Source organism: Silurus meridionalis, chromosome 4 (assembly GCF_014805685.1).
Source record: "Silurus meridionalis isolate SWU-2019-XX chromosome 4, ASM1480568v1, whole genome shotgun sequence".
NCBI classification, from domain to species: domain Eukaryota; kingdom Metazoa; phylum Chordata; class Actinopteri; order Siluriformes; family Siluridae; genus Silurus; species Silurus meridionalis.
In genome coordinates, this window is record NC_060887.1 from 41,133,009 (window position 1) to 41,154,869 (window position 21,861).

The window sequence follows — 21,861 nt, forward strand, 5'->3', positions numbered from 1 at the left end:
AGAGAGAGAGAGAGAGAGAGGAGAGAGAGAGAGAGAGAGAGAGAGAGAGAGAGAGTTGGTTCTATATAAGTGTAATATTTAAGGGTTGTTATGGTCATTAATTAGTCATTAGTGAAGGATTCTTCATTTTTTCTCTCTCGTCTCCCACAGTCATTGTGTTCCTGCAGTAGAATTGTGCATTTCTGTTGTGTAGCAGCTCAGTAGTGACTTTGTGAAGGTCTGTGCCTGTGCTTGTTGGGGTAAGTAGCAGATTATAGGGGATGTGCAGTGGCATGGCTGTGGTGCTTACAGAGCTGCTTCCTCATAGCAGGACTGTGAGATTTGATCTAGTCCATGCAGACATGTTTCTACTGTTTTTACTGTTTTTGTCTGGATGAAGGTTGATTTTGTTCTGCAGAACTTCGAGCTGGTGAGAAAATAACACCAGTGGCTGAAGTTCTGACTCTGCAGAATTATAGGATTTTATTTTGATAACTTGGAGATTTCCAGACGTAAAAACATGGAGAAGACATACACGTGTGTTGTTGTGGATTATTGGGTTAAGAGGGAATTCATTTACAAAACCACTTCATCTTAATGGAATAAAAGTAAATTAATAAATAATCAGATAATACATTGTAAATAATAATAATAATAGTAATAATAATACATACATGATATCCTCTCTATATTTTTTTATTTAAATACAACACTTTTTTAAATTATAAATAAATCAATCCTTTATCTCCTATTTTGCTTAATCACACAAGCTTTGTGTAGAAGAACACACTGAGTTTCCTGCTCTAACATGTTTGACTGAACTTGTTAATGATCAGTTCATATGTAGACTGTGCTAGAGCTGTGTGTGTGTGTGTGTGTGTGTGTGTGTGTGTGTGTGTGTGTGTGTGTGTGTGTGTTCATTCCCTGTATGGAAAATTGATTTAATGACAAACTGATTTAATGTGAGGTGAATGATCTGCTTCACTGGTTTGAGGATCAGATACTGAGAGAAAAACGTGTCTCAACAGTTACAGCCAAGCTGGATTTTTCGGGTTTTTTTTTTACTTGGAAATTGAAATTAAACTTGTTTGACCTTTTGTTAAAAATGTTTGAAGGATGCAGGTTTTATTCCATTATCATAATTAGAAACACACAGTCTACAGTGTACAGGAAGTTGTCCACAATGTGGAGGTGAAGAAGGTTCCGAGGTGAAGTGGAGAGCATTATAAAGATTTTAGACCTCATATATTTAGACTGTCATTGATTTTTGAAGAGCAAAACTGACACTTCATTTTCCTTACACATTTTATATTTGCCTTTTTACATCTATAATTTTGCTGCTACGAATCAGCCAATCACAATCCACTATTCACACCTGAACCTCCAGCCAATCACAATCCACTATTCACACCTGAACTTCCAGCCAATCACAATCCACTATTCACACCTGAACTTTCAGCCAATCACAATCCACTATATAAAAATGAAATATTTAATATAATGTTTAATGAATTATAAATCAGGATGTTTGCTGTCTGGATCCTTTATATATATTATTCATTATATTTATCTCATTATGGGTGTTGTATGTGTTTATATGTTTCAGGCCACTTCTGCTAACACTGTGCTTCCCAATGGCATCGTGGAGGGACACGCCTACACCATCAGTGGTGTTACCAAGGTGAGTCTCTACATTGGCATTGGGATTTTCAACTCCTCTGGGAATTTTTTCATGGATTGTTTTGACCTGTTGTGTTGCATGTGAAGATTAAACATCTGTGTGAATAACAACAAGTAATACTAACATGTGTATGTATGGATATGTATTACATAAATACTGTATGTACATGTGGGAATATTGTGTTCAATATAATGTCTATTTTTAGCTTTTATATTTTTATACTGTTTTAATGTATTTTATGTTGTGTTAAGACACATATCTCCTCTGCTTATTATCAATTATCAGTAATATAATCATAAACCCAGAATTCTGATCTCGAATGCATTTCAATATTTATTCTACTTTTGCACTCCAAATAAATTCATCTAATGAAGTGTGTTTGCAGGTGTTTAAACTCTCTCTCTCTCTCTCTCTCTCTCTCTCTTTCTCTCTCTCCTCCTCTCCTCCCCCCTCCCCCCCAGGTGAAGGTTCAGAATAAGGTGGTGAAACTGGTCAGGCTGCTGAACCCGTGGGGAAAAGGCGAGTGGAAGGGAGACTGGAGTGATAAGTACGTTTCTGCTGAGAGCAGAGTATTTTATCAAGATTGCACATGCAGATGTTACACCACTGCACTGCTGAGTTCTGCACTCTGATTGGTCGGACAGTGTTGATTTATTTTCTATAGCAGCAGCTCTGATAGTAGTGAATCTAAAACCATGCTCTGAATCACAGTGGAGAGAAATATTACATTTTATAGGTCTATAAATGTTTTAAAGAAGTCAACATTAATAAGAAAATCTCTAACTTAAATAAATAAAATACAAACAAGAACCTGAGTAGAGGCAGTCAGAGCTTCACTTTCTGTATTAATAGAAATGTGCTCAATGTCATGGTTTCTTTAGTAACAGCTCATTTACATTACAATAATAATGATAATGAAACAAGAATAATTTGTACAGAGCTTGTTTAGTATTTATATGTGGAGTCTTGACAACTAGAGACAGATAAAATACATACATCGGTAAACAGTGACATCTAGCGGTTAGTCGAATCACGTGTGTGTGTGTGTGTGTGTGTGTGTGAGAGAGAGAGAGAGATTAGGTCAAAAATGAAGTGCATGAGTGAATGTTTTAACTGATATTTGTAACTGTATTTTTCAGTGTATATATATATATATATATATATATATTCAAAAATATTCAAATATTCAAAACATCACGATTGTGTTCAGGTCGCCTTTATGGAAGCAGGTGAGCAAGCAGGATCGGGAAACGTGGCTGGAGGATAAAAACAACGGAGAGTTTTGGTAGGTGTAATAATAATAATAACAATAAGAGGAAGAATAAAACACAGCTTATACACAATATACTTACAATATACAATTATAGCACAATTTATACATTTCCCATGAATCCATGTTAAATCTGAAGCTTTTAAAAGTCTTCTTTTAGAAAATGAACAATTATTAAAGGAATAGAAAAATCAGGTTTAGGTTTGGAAGCAGAATAAGAGACACAGAGGTGTGTGAACCTCAACTCACTCCATCCATCCATCCATCCATCCATCCATCCATCTATCTATCTATCTATCTATCTATCTATCTATCTATCTATCTATCTATCTATCTATCTATAAGTAAATGTTCTATTTATTTCCTATTGCAGGATGTCGATGGAGGATTTCTGCAAGAGTTATGATGAGCTGGATATCTGCTCTATTGGTGTTGACTTCCTCATTTAACCCACAGCACACTGTCTATATTTTATAAAATAAAAGACCACAGAGCTGTACTGTGTTTCACCTCTGTCCATTTCATTTTCGACATTCAAAAATCTACATTATAAGAAGATCAGTTTTGTTGAAATGTAGATCATTGTTTAAAGTCATGAAGTAAGTGGACTGTAATGTAGTAATGTGCACTGAACATGGTGAGTTCCTCCCTACACTCCCCTCTCCAGCACCTTGCTGAGATTTAGGGGTATTTCTGTCTACAACTGCAGTGTGATTATGAACCTGTCAATCATGACATCATGGATTTTAAATAAAGTCCTATTTCTATTCAGGATTGCTCCTCTCCTCTTTGAAGTCATCTGAAGTCAACCATCCACTGATTTATGTGTTTTGAGTAGCCATGTGTTTTTGTCATGTCTCCAGCACCGTCTCATTATTTGATGATGTCCTGATTGTCTACACCAGTCTTGAGTTTCGTCTGTGATTATTTGGTGTTTACACAGCCGTGTTTACAAAATACAAACTACAACACCTTCATTCCCATCAGTCCAACATCATTTCCAACAAATCTGAGCAATGATCAGAATTGCGCAATATTTCTAATCCAGCACCCAATTAAACATCCAATCAAACATCCAATCCAACACTCAATCCATCAACCAATCTAACATTTAATCTAACACCCAATCCAACATCCAGTCCAACACCCAATCCAACACTCAATCTATCATCCAATCCAACATTTAATCTATCATCCAATCCAACACTCAACCTAACATGCAATCTAATGTGCAATCTAACATCTAAAATCCAATCTAATGCCCAATCTAAAATCCAATCCAATGTGCAGTCTAATGCACAATCTAACATCCAATTCAACACCAATTTAAAAGACAGTCTTACATGCAATCCAAAACTAAATCTAACATCCAATGAAACACACAATCTAACATCAAATCCAACATTCTATCCAACACCCAATCTGGGAGGCGAGAGCTCAGTGGTTAAGGCATTGGACTCTGAATCAAAAGGTCACAAGGTCATATCCCAGCCCCCTAACCCTCAACTGCTCAGTTATAATTCACTCTGGATGAGAGCATGTGCCAAATGCCCTTAAAGGAAAGGCAGAGCAGAAACATAAACTAAAAAACAGTCCAGAGATCAAAACTAGAACCAGAGCAGAAAAGGATTCAGCATCAGGAAAAAAATTCATAGCAGAATCTCAGGGGCTAAAGAGCCGGTAGAATAATCTGACTCTGAGCTAAAGTCTTGGTTGTCCTTGAATACCGGGGAGCGCAAGATCTGGAGGAACGTGGTCTCATTTCTCTGTATACTGTGTCAGTTATATATGTTAGAAATGACAATAAAAGCTTCGTGACTTGACTTTTATCTACATCAAACTTCCACAAGCCAACTTTTCAACACCTGTGAAGTTGTTATATTTTATAATGGTACACATTACCCATAAAATAGGTTATTTATACAGAGATTAACCACAACATGCATCAGAAAATTGAAAGGTATGTGGTCATTCATGTACTCCAGACAGAACTATATGAAGAGAAATCTAAAAAGAGACATCTAAAATTGTTAGGCTAGTTCTTATGTTTATCCAGTCAGTTTTCACCAACATTAAGCTTCTAGCCAATGGGATTAGGAATTTACTCATTATTATTTATTTATTATGAACTTTCAAGTGTTCTTTGAGTTGTTGTTAAAAATTAGTATATTGTCATTTACAGAAATATCTGTGTGTTTTGGTTATTTCTTATTTGTATTTTTTCCCAGTTGATTTCTGCTTTCTATGTACAGTAGAATTAGAGAATGCATATTATTGTTATTTTCAGGCTTTTTGGTCTCTTTCTGTCTTTCCTCTTTTGCCCACTAGATGTCGCCAATGTATTACTTGTTTGTTACAATTGTTTTCACCCGTGTCAAATCAACTCCATTATTTATGTTTCCTCTAAACTCTATCATAAATAGTTTATTACTCAAAGCTTTTCAACACAGTACACAGTAGTGACAAAATATTTTTATAGCTGCAGTTGAGTCCCTGAGGAAGCAACCATTTCTGATTTTTACATGTAATAAATTAACCACTTTGTGCTCTTTAAGCAATAAAGGAAGCTGCTGCCGCTGCTTCCTGTAACAAGAGAGAGAGAGAGAGAGAGAGAGAATCCTTGAGTTAGTCAGGAGCCAGACATTCTCCAACCCACTTTTCTTCGTGACTCCTTTTATACTCCTCAGTAGCCTCGAGGAGGGTAAAGAGCTGTCGCTCTCCTCATTAGGCTCTTTCGGCTTCTACCATTAGGGGGTGCCACGGCAGATCATCCGCATGTTTGATTTGGCACATGTTTTATGCCTTCCTAAGGCAACCCTCCCAATTATCCGGGCTTGGGACCGGCACCCCTGTGCAACCCTAATGGCTCAGGTTGGTTCCCTGACCGGGGATCGAACCTGGGTCGCAGCAGTGAGAGCGCCGCATCCTAACCACTAGACCACCAGGGAACCTTGCCATGTGCACTCTAGTTTTCCATAATAAATTTGCTGAAATGTCGTTTGCCAGGGATTTTGTGTTTATATTGAAAGATTTATGATTAAACTCTTGATGTCACCCAAATGAGGATGGTTCCTCTTTTGAGTCTGGTTCCTCTCAAGGTTTCTTCCTCATAACATCTAAGGGAGTTTTTCCTTGCCAAAGTCGCCACGGTGCTCATCAGGGATAAACGCACACCATTCACCTTGACTGTTGATTTCTGTAAAGCTGCTTTGAGACAATGTCTGTTGTGAAAAGCGCTATAGAAATAAACTCGACTTGACTTGACTTGACTGGCATTTAGAGTCTAGAGAGAATTAGTGAGTGCGAGAGCAGTCCAGGTTCTGAAGAGAAACTCTGGATGCCCTAGGTGGAGCTAGCATTCCCCCAACTCCGGCATGCGGGTGACGACTTGGCATACTCGCAAAGCCAAAGCTAACACTAAGGATCGCCAACGGGAGCACCATTCCTCTCCTCAGTGTCCAACAGGTTTGCTCTCAGGGGGTGTAACCTAGGAGGGTTGTGTTATGAAGGGCATCCAGCGTAAAACAAGTGCCAAATCAAATATGCGGATCACGAAAGAGAAATTCATACCAGATCAGTCGAGGCCCAGGTTACCAACGACCGCCTCAGTTATCGTTAGCCAACAGGGTGTAGCAAACCCCCAGCCATACAATGGTGAAGCGTACTGATGTTTCAAAAAGCCTTTATTTTGTGTTCAGCCGTCAGCCTTTTCTTTGGGAAACACAAAATCTACCTTTCCTTGATGAAAAACCTTTTCTTAGTGAAACACCGTAAGAGCTACAGAACAGATAAATAACAAAAAATACACTCAGCTCTTACAAACATAAACACAAATAGCCATTTATAAGAAGCCCTTTTGTGATGTCACAGTTGTGACAGTGTCATGACAACACATTCACATGACATATCACATGACATAAGTGATAACACATTAAAACACTTCTTCATAGTTAAATAGATTAACCCACATATTAATGCATATACACATTAAACAAATCAAACACAGTACCTTGTTCCCGTTCCAGCTAGGTGCTTAATTATCCCTTACTTTTCTTGAGAACTTTGTACGATTTTAGAGCATTTTAGTGACATTAACTTCCCTTTCCATGTCTCACCAACCAGTGGGGGCGGAGTCAAAGGACCACACCACATGGGGACGGAAGAGACCAAACAAAATGGAGCTCATAAGGATTACCTTATTTACTCTTTTCTTAGAGTTAGTTACACAGGGTACCGGTGAAAATTGGGCTACTGTTGGCCAATGGAAAGGAGGAGAATGGAAAGATGTCTACAGAGACGGCAGGAAAAGGAGGAGTGTAGGAGCATGGAGGTTTGGGAGGGTACTTCAAATGTTGGTACTATGATTGGTAAAGGGAGAGAGGGAGCTGATATGATGTAGAGGAGAAAGGTAGAGATGTTGTGTGTTCAGGAGACCAAGTGGAAAGGGAATAAGAGCAGGAACATTGGAGGTGTTTAAACTGTTCTATCATGGTGTGGATGGAAAGAGAAATGGTGTAGGGGGGATTCTGAAGGAAGAGTACAGTAAGAGTGTAGTGGAGGTGAAGAGAGTTTCTGATAGGGTGATGAACATGAAGCTGTAAGTTAAACATGATGATAAATGTCATCAGTGCTTCTGCTCCACAAGTGGGTTGTGAGATGGAGGAGAAGGAAAGATTCTGGAGTGAGTTAGATTGTGGTGGTAGAAGGTGAACCTAGGAATGAAAGATTGGTGATTGGGGCAGACTAAAATGGGCATGTAGACGAAGGGAACAGAGGTGATGAGGAGGTGATGAGGAGGTGATGGTAGGTATGGACTTAAGGAGAGGAATGTGGAAGAGCAGATGGTGGTAGATTTTGCTAAAAGTACGATTTATTGCTACAGAAAGGAACTGGAAGTGAGGTAACATCTAAGAAACAGCCTGAGAATTTATTAGGACGTCTCATTGGAAACCAGTGGTGATGGTCCATGTGGACTCTGGTCCTCCAGGGTTAAGTGGTGGTTCTTGGCCCCTTAATCGCTACCGGCAGATTTATTATTAATTATTTATTACTGATCTACAATAAGAGCTTCACACTTGGAGCATCTCACACACACTGCACACACACAGGGCGTTGTCCTGCACACAATCAGGAACTCAAACACACTTCTATAGAATGTCACCGAGCCACATTGTAAAACCGAGACTTCTTACTAACACCCTTTTACACAATCACACGCAGGTACACACACACACGCACTTACATTTGGCAGACGCCATTATCCAGAGCGACTTACAACTGAGCAGGGGATGTTTTTTTTTTAGGGCTTTTGCTCAAGGTCCCAGCAGTTGCAGCTTGGTGGTGGTGGGATTTGAACCTGTGACCTTCCGATCCAAAATGAAGACACTCGGCGCATGTGGCAGGGCATCCAGGCGATCACGAACTACAAGACCACATCACCTGCTTGTGACCGTGACCCCTCCCTCCCAGATGTGCTGAACGACTTCTACGCCCAGTTCGAGGTGCAGAACAACGTGGTGGCGAGGAAGACCATCCCTCCTCCCACTGACCAGGTGCTCTGTCTAACCACAGCTGAAGTGAGGAAAACTCTATGCAGAGTTAACCCACGGAAGTCTGCTGGACCAGACAACATTCCTGGCAGAGTGCTCAGGGAATGTGCAGAACAGCTAGCAGATGTCCTCACTGACATCTTCAACATCTCCCTGAGCAGCAACGTTGTTCCCACGTGCCTCAAGACAACGACCATTGTTCCCGTGCGAAGAAGTCTTCTGTCTCCTGCCTCAATGACTATCGTCCCGTCGCTCACACCCATCGTGATGAAGTGCTTGAGAGGCTCGTCATGAGGCACATTAAGACACAGCTTCCACCCTCCCTGGACCCCATGCAGTTTGCGTATCGTCCAAACCGTTCCACGGACGATGCTATCTCCACAACCCTTCATCTGGCACTCACCCACCTGGATAACAAGGACTCGTATGTACGAATGCTGTTCATTGACTTCAGCTCAGCATTCAACACAATCATTCCTCAGCACCTGATCGAGAAGTTGAACCTTCTGGGCCTGAACACCTCCCTCTGTAACTGGATCCTGGACTTCCTGACTGAGAGACCTCAGTCAGTCAGGATCGGGAACAGCATCTCCAGCACCACCACACTGAGCACTGGGGCCCCCCAGGGCTGTGTGCTCAGCCCACTGCTGTTCACTCTGCTGACTCACGACTGTGTAGCAATGCACAGCTCGAACCACATCATCAAGTTCGCTGATGACACGACCGTGGTGGGTCTAATCAGCAAGAACGACGAGTCAGCATATAGAGAAGAGGTGCAACGGCTAACTGCCTGGTGTGGAGCAAACAACCTGTCTCTGAACGTGGACAAAACGAAAGAGATGGTTGTGGACTTCAGGAGAGCACAGAGCGACCAATCTCCACTGATTATTGATGGATCCTCAGTGGAGATCGTCAAGAGCACCAAATTCCTTGGTGTTCATCTGGCAGACAACCTCACCTGGTCACTTAACACCAGCTCCATCACCAAGAAAGCCCAGCAGCGTCTCTACTTTCTGAGAAGGCTGAGGAAAACCCACCTCCCTCCCCCCATCCTGTCCATGTTCTACAGAGGGACCATTGAGAGCATCCTGAGCAGCTGCATCACTGCCTGGTTTGGGAACTGCACCGTCTCGGACCGCAAGTCCCTACAGAGGATAGTGAGGACAGCTGAGAAGATCATCGGAATCTCTCTCCCCTCTATCATGGACATTTACACTACACGCTGCATCCGCAAAGCACACAGCATTGTGGACGATCACACACACCCTCACACACACTTTTACACTCCTACCATCAGGAAAACGGTTCCGAAGCATTCGGCCGCCACAACAAGACTGTGCAACAGTTTCTTTCCTCAAGCAATCAGGTTACTTAATACACAGAAATGAAACGGAACTCTTACACACACACACACACACACACACACACACACACACACACACACACGCACTCAAATGTGTGTAACGAACTGTAAAATTTTTCCTGGACTTAACACTTAACACACTCATCACTCATCTCAATCCACACCACCACCATTCATTTATTTATTTATTATTCTCAACTGTACCACACTCTCAACTGCTGTTTTTGCACATTTATCATTATCATTGTATTATACTTGTCAGGAATCCGCCTGCCACGCCTCCTTCAGAGGCTGCCTTTGCCTTCTGGCTCCCAAGCACGCAGCGCAAATCGCATACAGCTGAAGCACGTTATCCTCTCATTTCCTGCCACCATATAAACCACTCACTCACCCACATTCCGGGTCCGTTGTTATGCGTTCATGCGTGGTCGTGCAGGTTCAGGCTGTGTATTCGCATGTGCTTCTCCCGCTGCGTGCCTTCTTCGCCCGGACTCCTCGCTCACTCCACGGCTGCGTTTGGCTTCCCCAGCGCACCTCGGACTACCGACGCTTCCCGTCGCTTCCCTCCGTGCCGCCTCCTCCATAACGCACCGTGGATGTTTATTATCTGAACTGCTGTTTGCGGATTATCCCGAACTGCACGGGTGTTTTGTGTTGGCTCTGCCTTTGTTCTAATAAAGTTTCTGTTTGCCGTTACTCCGGCTTCCGCCTCTGTGCCACGCCTAACAGAATAACGGACCCCTGAAATAGGAATATCGGACAAAAAAAGGACAAAAAAAAAAAAAAAAAAAAAAGGAAAAGGACATGATCGGGTTAACGCCGTGGTCCCGGCGCGAGCCGTGTCTCGGAGGTCGGGTTCGTTCAGCGCGGTCAGCGGCAGCCAAGCTCCGCCCCAGGAAAACCCGGAAGCTCGCAGCCGCCGGGCACGCCGCAGCGCCACGCCCCCTTCATGACGTCACAGGACTCCCGGCTCGCTTCTCCGGCAACAGAGCCGAATGGAGGGATTTTTTGAGGAGCGTGGATCAATATGTGGAGTTAAACCCAGCCGGTTATCCCACTGAAGAGGCGAAAATCGCCCTCCACATGTCTCTTCTACCGAGGAATCTCTCCCTTGCCAGAGAGCTGTGGAGCACGATGGCGGGCGAGATCAGCTCCTGCACCCAGTTCCTCCAGCTTCTCACCAGGGAACTCGGGATAACCACAGCTGATCTCCATCTCCTCTCAAGGGATCTCCGCCGTGCTCCAGGAGATCCAGGCTGGCTCTGTTTCATTCCAGGACCTCCAGGAGCTCTCCGTTCTGCTCCAGAACCTTCCGGTGGGTCCAGCTCCGTTCCTGTGTCCCGAGGAGAGCTCCGTTCCGCCCCAGGACCTCCGTGACTGCTCGGCTCCTTCCCAAGACCTCCATGAATGCTCGGCTCCGTCCCAAGACCTCCGTGAGTGCTCGGCTCCGTACCTGGACCTCCAGGAGGGCTTTGCTGCGTCCCAGGTCTCCAAGGAGGCCCAGCTCCGCTCAGGTCTCGAAGAGAGCCCAGCTCCGCTCCAGGTCTCGAAGAGGCCCAGCTCCGCTCAGGTCTCCGAAGAGAGCCCAGCTCCGCTCAGGTCTCGAAGAGGCCCAGCTCCGCTCCAGGTCTCGAAGAGAGCCCAGCTCCGCTCAGGTCTCCGAAGAGAGCCCAGCTCCGCTCAGGTCTCGAAGAGAGCCCAGTTCCGCTCCAGGTCTCCGAAGAGAGCCCAGTTCCGCTCCAGGTCTCCGAAGAGAGCCCAGTTCCGCTCCAGGTCTCCGAAGAGAGCTCCGTTCCGCTCCAGGTCTCCGAAGAGAGCTCCGTTCCGTCCTAAGCGACCCGTGAGCTCCTCTCTGTCCCTAAGCGACCCGTGAGCTCCTCTCTGTCCCTGAGCGACCCGTGAGCTCCTCTCTGTCCCTGAGCGACCCGTGGCGCCTCTCGGTCCCGCTCAGAGAGTCCCGAGCTCGGTCCCGCTCAGAGAGTCCCAGAGAGCTCGGTCCCGCTCCAGAGAGTCCCGAGGCTCGGTCCCGCTCAGAGAGTCCCGAGGCTCGGTCCCGCTCAGAGAGTCCCGAGGCTCGGTCCGCTCAGAGAGCCCCGAGCTCGGTCCCGCTGCAGAGCCCCGAGCTCGGTCCCGCTGCAGAGAGCCCCGAGCTCGGTCCCGCTGCAGAGCCCCGAGCTCGGTCCCGCTGCAGAGAGCCCCGAGGCTCGGTTCCGCTGCAGAGAGCCCCGAGGCTCGGTTCCGCTGCAGAGAGTCCCGAGGCTCAGCCGTCCCAGGGCCTCCTGGCGAGCTCCTCTCCGCTCCTAGGCTTCCAGGCGGCTCCTTCCCGCGCCTAGGCTTCCAGGAGAGCTCCTCTTGCTCCAGGTCCCTGACGAGAACGCAGCTCCGCTCCCGGTTCCTGGCGTAAGCTCCTCTGTGCTCCCAAGTCCCAAGGAGAGCTCGGTTCCAAGCCCATGCATCTCTTCAACCAAAGGGGTCCCGGAGCACACAACTCGTCTCAGAGGCTGCGAAAGGGCGTCGACCCGTCGCCCCCGGGCGTCACCGAAGGCTACGGCTCGCCCCCCAGTCTCCCAGACAGCGATGCCATATCTCAGAGCTCCGCTTCCACCAAGAGATCCCCAGAGCTCACATCTCAGTCCCTGGACTGCGAAAGGGACGCCGAGCCGCTGCCCCAGACTACATCCGGCGACAGCTCACCCACAGCCTCTCACAAGGTGACGGCTCGCCCCAGTCTCCCTGAGGCGAGGCCATCTCTCGTTCCCCAGAGTTCTCAGCTCCACTCCAAGACTGCGAAAGGGATGTCGAACCGCTGCTCCTGGCTTCATCCGAAGGCGGCGGCTCGCCCACAGCCTCTCACAAGGTGACGGCTCGCCCACGAGCACTCAGTAGGCGAAACTACGTCACAGACCGTCTCTCTTCCCAAGGGATTCCCAGAGCTCTCACCTCAGTTCCGGGACTGCGAAAGGGATGTCGAACCGCTGCTCCTGGCTTCATCCGGCGGCGGCTCGCCCACAGCCTCTCACAAGGTGACGGCTCGCCTCGGGACCCCTCTCACGGTGACATCCTGTCTCCAAGCTCCTGGACGAAGACAGGTCACTCCTGAGCTCCAGGGAGGTTGACGTCGCACCGACGAATCCTGACGAGGTCACGACTCAACCGCTGTACTCGGTCAGGGACGTCGCTCCATCTCTGGGCTCCGTCCAGAAGGCCTTCCAGCTGGTAAGCCCGTCGAGCTATGCCCTGCTTCCAGTAGTCACCGAGGTTGTCTCTCCACTCCAGGTCCCCGTGGGTGATGAGGTCCCATTCCTGTCCTTCCTGGGTAATGCCGGTCCGTTCCAGGTTGCTGCCAGGGACGTCTGGCCATGTCAGGTCTCCAGGGCTACCACCTCTCAGCTCCAGACCACCGCCGGGAGGTCGTTCAGCAGCGGGTTTCGCTGAGGGCATGGCTCCGCTCCTGGGCTCCGCTGAGGCAGCACGCCGCCGCCTGTCTCCGCCGAGGCGTCGCTCCGCTCCGGGTCTCCGCAGGGGTCGTCTCTCCGCCTCCTGTCTCCGCCCGAGGCGTCGTTCCGCTCCGGGTCTCCGCAGGGGTCGTCTCTCCGTCTCCTGTCTCCGCCGATGGCGTCGTTCCGCTCCGGGTCTCCGCAGGGGCCGTCTCTCCGCCTCCTGTCTCCGCCCGAGGCGTCGCTCCGCTCGGGTCTCCGCAGGGGTCGTCTCTCCGCCTCCTGTCTCCGCCGAGGCGTCGCTCCGCTCGGGTCTCCGCAGGGGTCGTCTCTCCGCCTCCTGTCTCCGCCGAGGCGTCGTTCCGCTCCGGGTCTCCGCAGGGGTCGTCTCTCCGCCTCCTGTCTCCGCCCGAGGCGTCGCTCCATCTCTGGGCTCCGTCCAGAAGGCCTTCCAGCTGGTAAGCCCGTCGAGCTATGCCCTGCTTCCAGTAGTCACCGAGGTTGTCTCTCCACTCCAGGTCCCGTGGGTGATGAGGTCCCATTCCTGTCCTTCCTGGGTAATGCCGGTCCGTTCCAGGTTGCTGCCAGGGGCGTCTGGCCATGTCAGGTCTCCAGGGCTACCACCTCTCAGCTCCAGACCACCGCCGGGAGGTCGTTCAGCAGCGGGTTTCGCTGAGGGCATGGCTCCGCTCCTGGGCTCCGCTGAGGGCAGCACGCCGCCGCCTGTCTCCGCCCGAGGCGTCGCTCCGCTCGGGTCTCCGCAGGGGTCGTCTCTCCGCCTCCTGTCTCCGCCCGAGGCGTCGTTCCGCTCGGGTCTCCGCAGGGGTCGTCTCTCCGCCTCCTGTCTCCGCCGAGGCGTCGTTCCGCTCCGGGTCTCCGCAGGGGTCGTCTCTCCGCCTCCTGTCTCCGCCGAGGCGTCGCTCCGCTCGGGTCTCCGCAGGGGTCGTCTCTCCGCCTCCTGTCTCCGCCCGAGGCGTCGCTCCGCTCGGGTCTCCGCAGGGGTCGTCTCTCCGCCTCCTGTCTCCGCCGAGGGCGTCGTTCCGCTCCGGGTCTCCGCAGGGGTCGTCTCTCCGCCTCCTGTCTCCGCCGAGGCGTCGCTCCGCTCCGGGTCTCCGTGGGGGCCGTCGCTCCGCTCCAGGGCTCCGTGATGGCCGTCTCTCCGCCTCCAGTCGGCAACAAGGACCTCGCCCCGTTCCTGGCCTCCGCGTGGGGCTGTGTTCCGTCCTGGCTCCGTGGCGGTTCCGTCCGGGTCCCCGCCGACCCTGGAGGACTGGAGGGCCCTCCTCCAGTGCCGGGCCCACCGGGCTGTTGGCGGCTTGGGGCGTCGGTGCCGCCTTTGGGGTGGTGTCAGGAATCCGCCTGCCACGCCTCCTTCAGAGGCTGCCTTTTGCCTTCCTCCCAAGCACGCAGCGCAAATCGCATACAGCTGAAGCACGTTATCCTCTCATTTCCTGCCACCATATAAACCACTCACTCACCCACATTCCGGGTCCGTTGTTATGCGTTCATGCGTGGTCGTGCAGGTTCAGGCTGTGTGTTCGCTATGTGCTTCTCCGCTGCGTGCCTTCTTCGCCCGGACTCTCGCTCACTCCACGGCTGCGTTTGGCTTCCCAGCGCACCTCGGACTACCGACGCTTCCCGTCGCTTCCCTCCGTGCGCGCCTCCTCCATAACGCACCGTGGATGTTTATTATCTGAACTGCTGTTTGCGGATTATCCCGAACTGCACGGGTGTTTTGTGTTGGCTCTGCCTTTGTTCTAATAAAGTCTCTGTTTGCCGTTACTCCGGCTTCCGCCTCTGTGCCACGCCTAACAGAATAACGGACCCCTGAAATAGGAATATCGGACAAAAAAAAAAAAAAAAAAAAGGAAAAGGACACGATGGGGTTAACGCCGTGGTCCCGGCGCGAGCCGTGTCTCGGAGGTCGGGTTCGTTCAGCGCGGTCAGCGGCAGCCAAGCTCCGCCCAGGAAAACCCGGGCTTCGCAGCCGCTTCTCGGGCACGCTCGGCAGCGCCACGCCCCTTCATGGCGTCATAGGACTCGGCTCGCTTCTCCGGCAACAGAGCCGAATGGAGGATTTTTGAGGCGTGGATCAATATGTGGAGTTAAACCCAGCGGTTATCCCACTGAAGGCGAAATCGCCCTCCACATGTCTCTTCTACCCGAGGAATCTCTCTCCCTTGCCAGAGAGCTGTGGAACACGATGGCGGGCGAGATCAGCTCCTGCACCCAGTTCCTCCAGCTTCTCACCAGGGAACTCGGGATAACCACAGCTGATCTCCATCTCCTCTCCAAGGGATCTCCGCCGTGCTCCAGGAGATCCAGGCTGGCTCTGTTTCATTCCAGGACCTCCAGGAGCTCTCCGTTCTGCTCCAGAACCTTCCGGTGGGTCCAGCTCCGTTCCTGTGTCCCGAGGAGAGCTCCGTTCCGCCCCAGGACCTCCGTGACTGCTCGGCTCCTTCCCAAGACCTCCATGAATGCTCGGCTCCGTCCCAAGACCTCCGTGAGTGCTCGGCTCCGTACCTGGACCTCCAGGAGGGCTTTGCTGCGTCCCAGGTCTCCAAGGAGGCCCAGCTCCGCTCAGGTCTCGAAGAGGCCCAGCTCCGCTCAGGTCTCCAGGAGGCCCAGCTCCGCTCAGGTCTCCAGGAGGCCCAGCTCCGCTCAGGTCTCGAAGGCCAGCTCCGCTCAGGTCTCGAAGAGGCCCAGCTCCGCTCAGGTCTCGAAGAGGCCCAGCTCCGCTCAGGTCTCGAAGAGGCCCAGTTCCGCTCAGGTCTCGAAGAGAGCCCAGTTCCGCTCAGGTCTCAGAGAGCCCAGTTCCGCTCAGGTCTCCGAAGAGCTCCGTTCCGCTCAGGTCTCCGAAGAGGCTCCGTTCCGTCCTAAGCGACCCGTGAGCTCCTCTCTGTCCCTGGCGACCCGTGAGCTCCTCTCTGTCCCTGAGCGACCCGTGAGCTCCTCTCTGTCCCTGAGCGACCCGTGGCGCCTCTCGGTCCCGCTCAGAGAGTCCCGAGAGCTCGGTCCCGCTCAGAGAGTCCCGAGAGCTCGGTCCCGCTCCAGAGAGTCCCGAGGCTCGGTCCCGCTCAGAGAGTCCCGAGGCTCGGTCCCGCTCAGAGAGTCCCGAGGCTCGGTCCCGCTCAGAGAGTCCCGAGGCTCGGTCCGCTGCAGAGAGCCCGAGGCTCGGTCCGCTGCAGAGAGCCCGAGGCTCGGTCCGCTGCAGAGAGCCCCGAGCTCGGTCCCGCTGCAGAGAGCCCGAGGCTCGGTTCCGCTGCAGAGAGCCCGAGGCTCGGTTCCGCTGCAGAGAGTCCCGAGGCTCAGCCGTCCCAGGGCCTCCTGGCGAGCTCCTCTCCGCTCCTAGGCTTCCAGGCGGCTCCTTCCCGCGCCTAGGCTTCCAGGAGAGCTCCTCTTTGCTCAGGTCCCTGTGCTCCCAAGTCCCAAGGAGAGCTCGGTTCCAAGCCCATGCATCTCTTCAACCAAAGGGGTCCCGGAGCACACAACTCGTCTCAGAGGCTGCGAAAGGGCGTCGACCCGTCGCCCAGGCGTCACCGAAGGCTCGGCTCGCCCCAGTCTCCCAGACAGCGATGCCATATCTCAGAGCTCCGCTTCCACCAAGAGATCCCCAGAGCTCACATCTCAGTCCCTGGACTGCGAAAATCGTCCCGTTGCCCCGGGCTCCACAGGCGACGGTTCGCCCACAGTCTCCCTGAGGCGAGGCCATCTCTCGTTCCCCAGAGCTCTCAACTCCACTCCAAGACTGCGAAAGGGCGTCGAGCCGCTGCCCCGGACTACATCCAGGCGACAGCTCGCCCACAGTCTCCCAAGTGACGGCTCGCCCACGAGCACTCAGTAGGCGAAACTACGTCACAGACCGTCTCTCTTCCCAAGGGATTCCCAGAGCTCTCACCTCAGTTCCGGGACTGCGAAGGGATGTCGAACCGCTGCTCCTGGCTTCATCCGGCGGCTCGCCCACAGCCTCTCACAAGGTGACGGCTCGCCTCGGGACCCCTCTCACGGTGACATCCTGTCTCCAAGCTCCCTGGGCGAAGACAGGTCACTCCTGAGCTCCAGGGAGGTTGACGTCGCACCGGCGAATCCTGGCAGTCACGACTCAACCGCTGTACTCGGTCAGGGCGTCGCTCCATCTCTGGGCTCCGTCCAGAAGGCCTTCCAGCTGGTAAGCCCCGTCGAGAGCTATGCCCTGCTTCCAGTAGTCACCGAGGTTGTCTCTCCACTCCAGGTCCCCGTGGGTGATGAGGTCCCATTCCTGTCCTTCCTGGGTAATGCCGGTCCGTTCCAGGTTGCTGCCAGGGACGTCTGGCCATGTCAGGTCTCCAGGGCTACCACCTCTCAGCTCCAGACCACCGCCGGGAGGTCGTTCAGCAGCGGGTTTCGCTGAGGGCATGGCTCCGCTCCTGGGCTCCGCTGAGGCAGCACGCCGCCGCCTGTCTCCGCCCGAGGCGTCGCTCCGCTCGGGTCTCCGCAGGGGTCGTCTCTCCGCCTCCTGTCTCCGCCGAGGGCGTCGTTCCGCTCCGGGTCTCCGCAGGGGTCGTCTCTCCGTCTCCTGTCTCCGCCCGATGGCGTCGTTCCGCTCCGGGTCTCCGCGGGGTCGTCTCTCCGCCTCCTGTCTCCGCCGAGGCGTCGCTCCGCTCGGGTCTCCGCGGGAGTCGTCTCTCCGCCTCCTGTCTCCGCCCGAGGCGTCGCTCCGCTCCGGGTCTCCGCAGGAGTCGTCTCTCCGCCTCCTGTCTCCGCCGAGGACGTCGTTCCGCTCCGGGTCTCCGCATGGGTCGTCCCTCCGCCTCCTGTCTTCCCGGGGCGTCGCTCACTCCGGGTCTCCGTGGGGCCGTCGCTCCGCTCAGGGCTCCGTGATGGCCGTCTCTCCGCCTCCAGTCGGCAACAAGGACCTCGCCCCGCTCCTGGCCTCCGCGTGGGGCTGTGTTCCGTCCTGGCTCCGTGGCGGTTCCGTCCGGGTCCCCGCCGACCCTGGAGGACTGGAGGCCCTCCTCCAGTGCCGGGCCCACCGGGCTGTTGGCGGCTTGGGGCGTCGGTGCCGCCTTTGGGGGTGGTGTCAGGAATCCGCCTGCCACGCCCCCTTCAGAGGCTGCCTTTGCCAAATCGCATACAGCTGAAGCACGTTATCCTCTCATTTCCTGCCACCATATAAACCACTCACTCACCCACATTCCGGGTCCGTTATTATGCGTTCATGCGTGGTCGTGCAGGTTCAGGCTGTGTGTTCGCTATGTGCTTCTCCGCTGCGTGCCTTCTTCGCCCGGACTCTCGCTCACTCCACGGCTGCGTTTGGCTTCCCAGCGCACCTCGGACTACCGGCGCTTCCCGTCGCTTCCCTCCGTGCCGCCTCCTCCATAACGCACCGTGGGTAATACAAGTGAACTGCTGTTTGCGGATTGTCCCGAACTGCACGGGTGTTTTGTGTTGGCTCTGCCTTTGTTCTAATAAAGTTTCTGTTTGCCGTTACTCCGGCTTCCGCCTCTGTGCCACGCCTAACAATACTGTTTACATGCTGTGTTTTGCACCTTCGACTGCTGCTGTATTATTTTGCACTACATTGTTCTGTTTATAGTCACTTCTGGGATAGTTTTTTTTATTTTGTATAGTTTTTTACAGTTTTCTTGTACAGTACTGTATAATCAGGTATACAGTAGGTTTACTGGTCGGCGCTATATTGGGTTTTGTGTCTTGTCTTGTGTCGTCTGTCTGCACTGTCTGTCTGCACTGTTTGCACCAGGTTGCACTCGATGCACTTTATGTAGCTTGTGTTGTAGCTCTATGTTGTTTTGTTTGTTGTTGTTTAGTGTAGCACCAGGGTTCTGGACCACTGTGTATAGTAGAAATGACAATAAAAGCCTCTTGACTTGACTTGACTTGACTTGACTTGACTTGAAATGCCTTAACCACTGAGCTAGCATTGAGCTACCACCTCTCTTTTAAACCAACACATTCGCACCCCACATCGTCACATATCGACGCTGTGGATGTTGCGTCGACGGCGTCCACATCCGGCGCCAGGTACCCGCGTCGCTTTTCAGCGTGCCGGGACGGAAACCCTTCGTTGCTTTTCGGCGCAGATGGACGGGACCCCATTTGCGGGTTACGGTTAGGGTTTGGGTTAGGGTTAGGGTTCGAGTTAGGGTCAGGGTTAGGGTTTGGGTTAGGGTTAGGGTTAGGGTTACGGTCATCTTCAGAATTTTATGAAATTTTAAAATTAGTCCTATACACTTATTATGATAGATAATAAATTATTAAGTGTATAGGACAGCGATCTGCATTGAAAAGCGACACAGGGCTCCCATCCATCTCGTCGGCGACGCGAGGGTTTCCGTCCCTGTCGTCGAAATCGGCGAAGAGGGTACCCTCGGCGTCGGATGTGGACGCCGGCGGACGCAACATCCACAGCGTCGATATGTGATGAGTTTTGAGCCACACATACACATAAAACTGCTATTAATATGCTAATTATGTGCTAATTAGATGTTTTCTGTTACAGAGACATGAGTATTCTGCGAGTCAGCATTCTCACTGAAATGCTAGCACACATGATAACTCTGTTTGTTAGATGAACACTGCACAATGCCCTTTAGTGCACGTTCTCATGATTGAACACTTCCTGTTTTTAAATAATACCTTCAAATTAATTTCTTGGTCAGCGCCGAGTGAAGGCTTTAGCCTGAAAGCTAATAAGGAATTCTTGTATAATGTAAACGTTTCAATGCCTTGGAGGAGGTTGGAGCTCAGTGGTTAAGACATTGAACAGAAAGTCATGAATTCAAATCCCAGCACCTCCAAGCTACCACTACTGGGCCCTTGGGAAAGGCCCTTAACACTCAACTGCTTGTGAGTCGCTCTGGATGATGCTGTAAATGTGTGTCTTAAAGTTGCTAGATGTGTCAATGTGCTAAACAAGAGTGTGAATGAGTTCCTCTGCCTGATAGCATGCTAGCACCTGCTGAACTTGATCTTATTTTTGTTCCCAATCCACATTCTTGTGATAATGAAGTCACTGGTTTTTGTGTTTAAGCGAGAGAAGGCACTTGAAGAATCTCTTGGGGGGCAAACAAAATGGCAACAGATAACCACTCATCACATTCTCTTCATACTGATAAACAATGCCCATGTTTTACAAAACACACACACACAGACACAATTCAAATCAATTCAACTCATGTTTATTTGTATAGCGCTTTTAACAATGAACATTGTCTCAGAGCAACTTTACGAATGTAGCAGAATGGTCTGATGTCATCTAGTCAGCTGAGGCTGATTATGCTCATTTACCTGCCTATAAAGTCGTTTCGGTTTGTGTTGTGGGTGCGTTTGCTCTTTATCCGCGAGCGAGCCGCCGTACGTGCAGATAGTGGCAAGGTAGGAGCTGTTGGCAGTGAATGTTTTGTAATATTATGGTCTATCACACTGGGTCCTTATGAAATTATTTCATTTAAGGGTGGACTGAGGAGCTTTGTGGGGAAGCCGCTAAGTGTTTAGGAGGACGTGCTTAATAAACGTCTGCATCCGTGCCCCGTGAGTCGCCGTACAGGTGCGGGTCAATGTGCAAGGGACGTTACAGTGGGCTGCTGTAGTGGGCTGCTATAGTGGGCTTTTCGCTTGCTGTGTGGCTTTCCTGCGCTATGTGCATCGTTTACACCGCTTTGATGTTGGCTTGACTGTCTGCTTTATCCGACTGCAGCTGCTCCACGCTACATCTGTGCTCTGCTTTGCCTGCTTCACTCTGTGTTGTCTGCTTCGCTGGGTTCAGCTGGGCATTGTTAGTTTACGTTCCTGTTCTCTGGAGCTCCATGTTACTTCCGTTTGGCACCAGCTGATTGACATTTTGCTGCTCTTATATGCTAACAGTTTCTCGTTGCAGCAGTTAACTACCTGCAGGATCAGCTGGACCGGGGGCATGGTGCTTATTTCCAACGGTAGTGTGAGTAACTGATTTAGAAGTGGCGTGTTACAGGGTAGTCATTACCTGATTCTTTGTGTTGTGATTTAATCATTTATTTTTGCATTAGCTTTATTCTTTTGTTTATTTTCATAATCTTATTGGGTTGAGGTTTCCCTACCTTAATGGGAATCCATTTCTTTTGGTTTCTATTTTTTATTAGTTTGAATGCCTTTCCTCTGTTCATGTGCCTTTGTAAGTATCAAGTAATGAGCAGTTTTTGGGCTGTTGACTGTTGAGAGCCAGGCTGTTGTAATGCGATGCTTGTTTTAAGTTGTGTTTTTAAATTACTTTTCTGTTTTCTCTTTTACCTTCAGGAGTGGGGTGGCCAGTGGCAGCAGATTAGCATCTTGTGGTGGTGGGTTCCTTACCTGATTGCAGTGCAGTGTTCACAGTGAGGTGTGGTGTGCTGTGGTGCGTGTGTGCACGTGTGAGTGTGCTCTCTGCTTAGGACATCAGGCCTTCTCCCACCCTGAAGTGTTTGTCTTCTTTTCTGTTTTTACTATTTGATGTAGCGAATAAAATTTGAATTCATTTTAAATAAAGTTGTTGTTATTCACTTAACTCTGGTCTGATACCTGACCCAGTCGTGACGAACCTGTGTGCCTTAAGGTTGAGGGCAGTCCCG

General features: G+C 50.7%; 2 protein-coding genes across 3 annotated transcripts in view; both read left to right on the plus strand.

Moving 5' to 3' along the window:
- Positions 1-3,704, plus strand: part of LOC124385151 (calpain-8-like) — an 8,579-nt gene extending 4,875 nt beyond the window's left edge. The window contains exons 7-10 of the mRNA XM_046848301.1: positions 1,586-1,660; positions 2,122-2,207; positions 2,871-2,945; positions 3,304-3,704. Of these exons, the coding sequence (XP_046704257.1) occupies positions 1,586-1,660; positions 2,122-2,207; positions 2,871-2,945; positions 3,304-3,379 (312 nt within the window). The 3' untranslated portion in view covers positions 3,380-3,704. The remainder of the gene's footprint in view (positions 1-1,585; positions 1,661-2,121; positions 2,208-2,870; positions 2,946-3,303) is intronic.
- LOC124385132 (NLR family CARD domain-containing protein 3-like) overlaps positions 1-21,861 on the plus strand; it is a 987,530-nt gene that overhangs the window by 887,401 nt on the left and 78,268 nt on the right. The gene's annotated exons all lie outside the window — the stretch shown is intronic.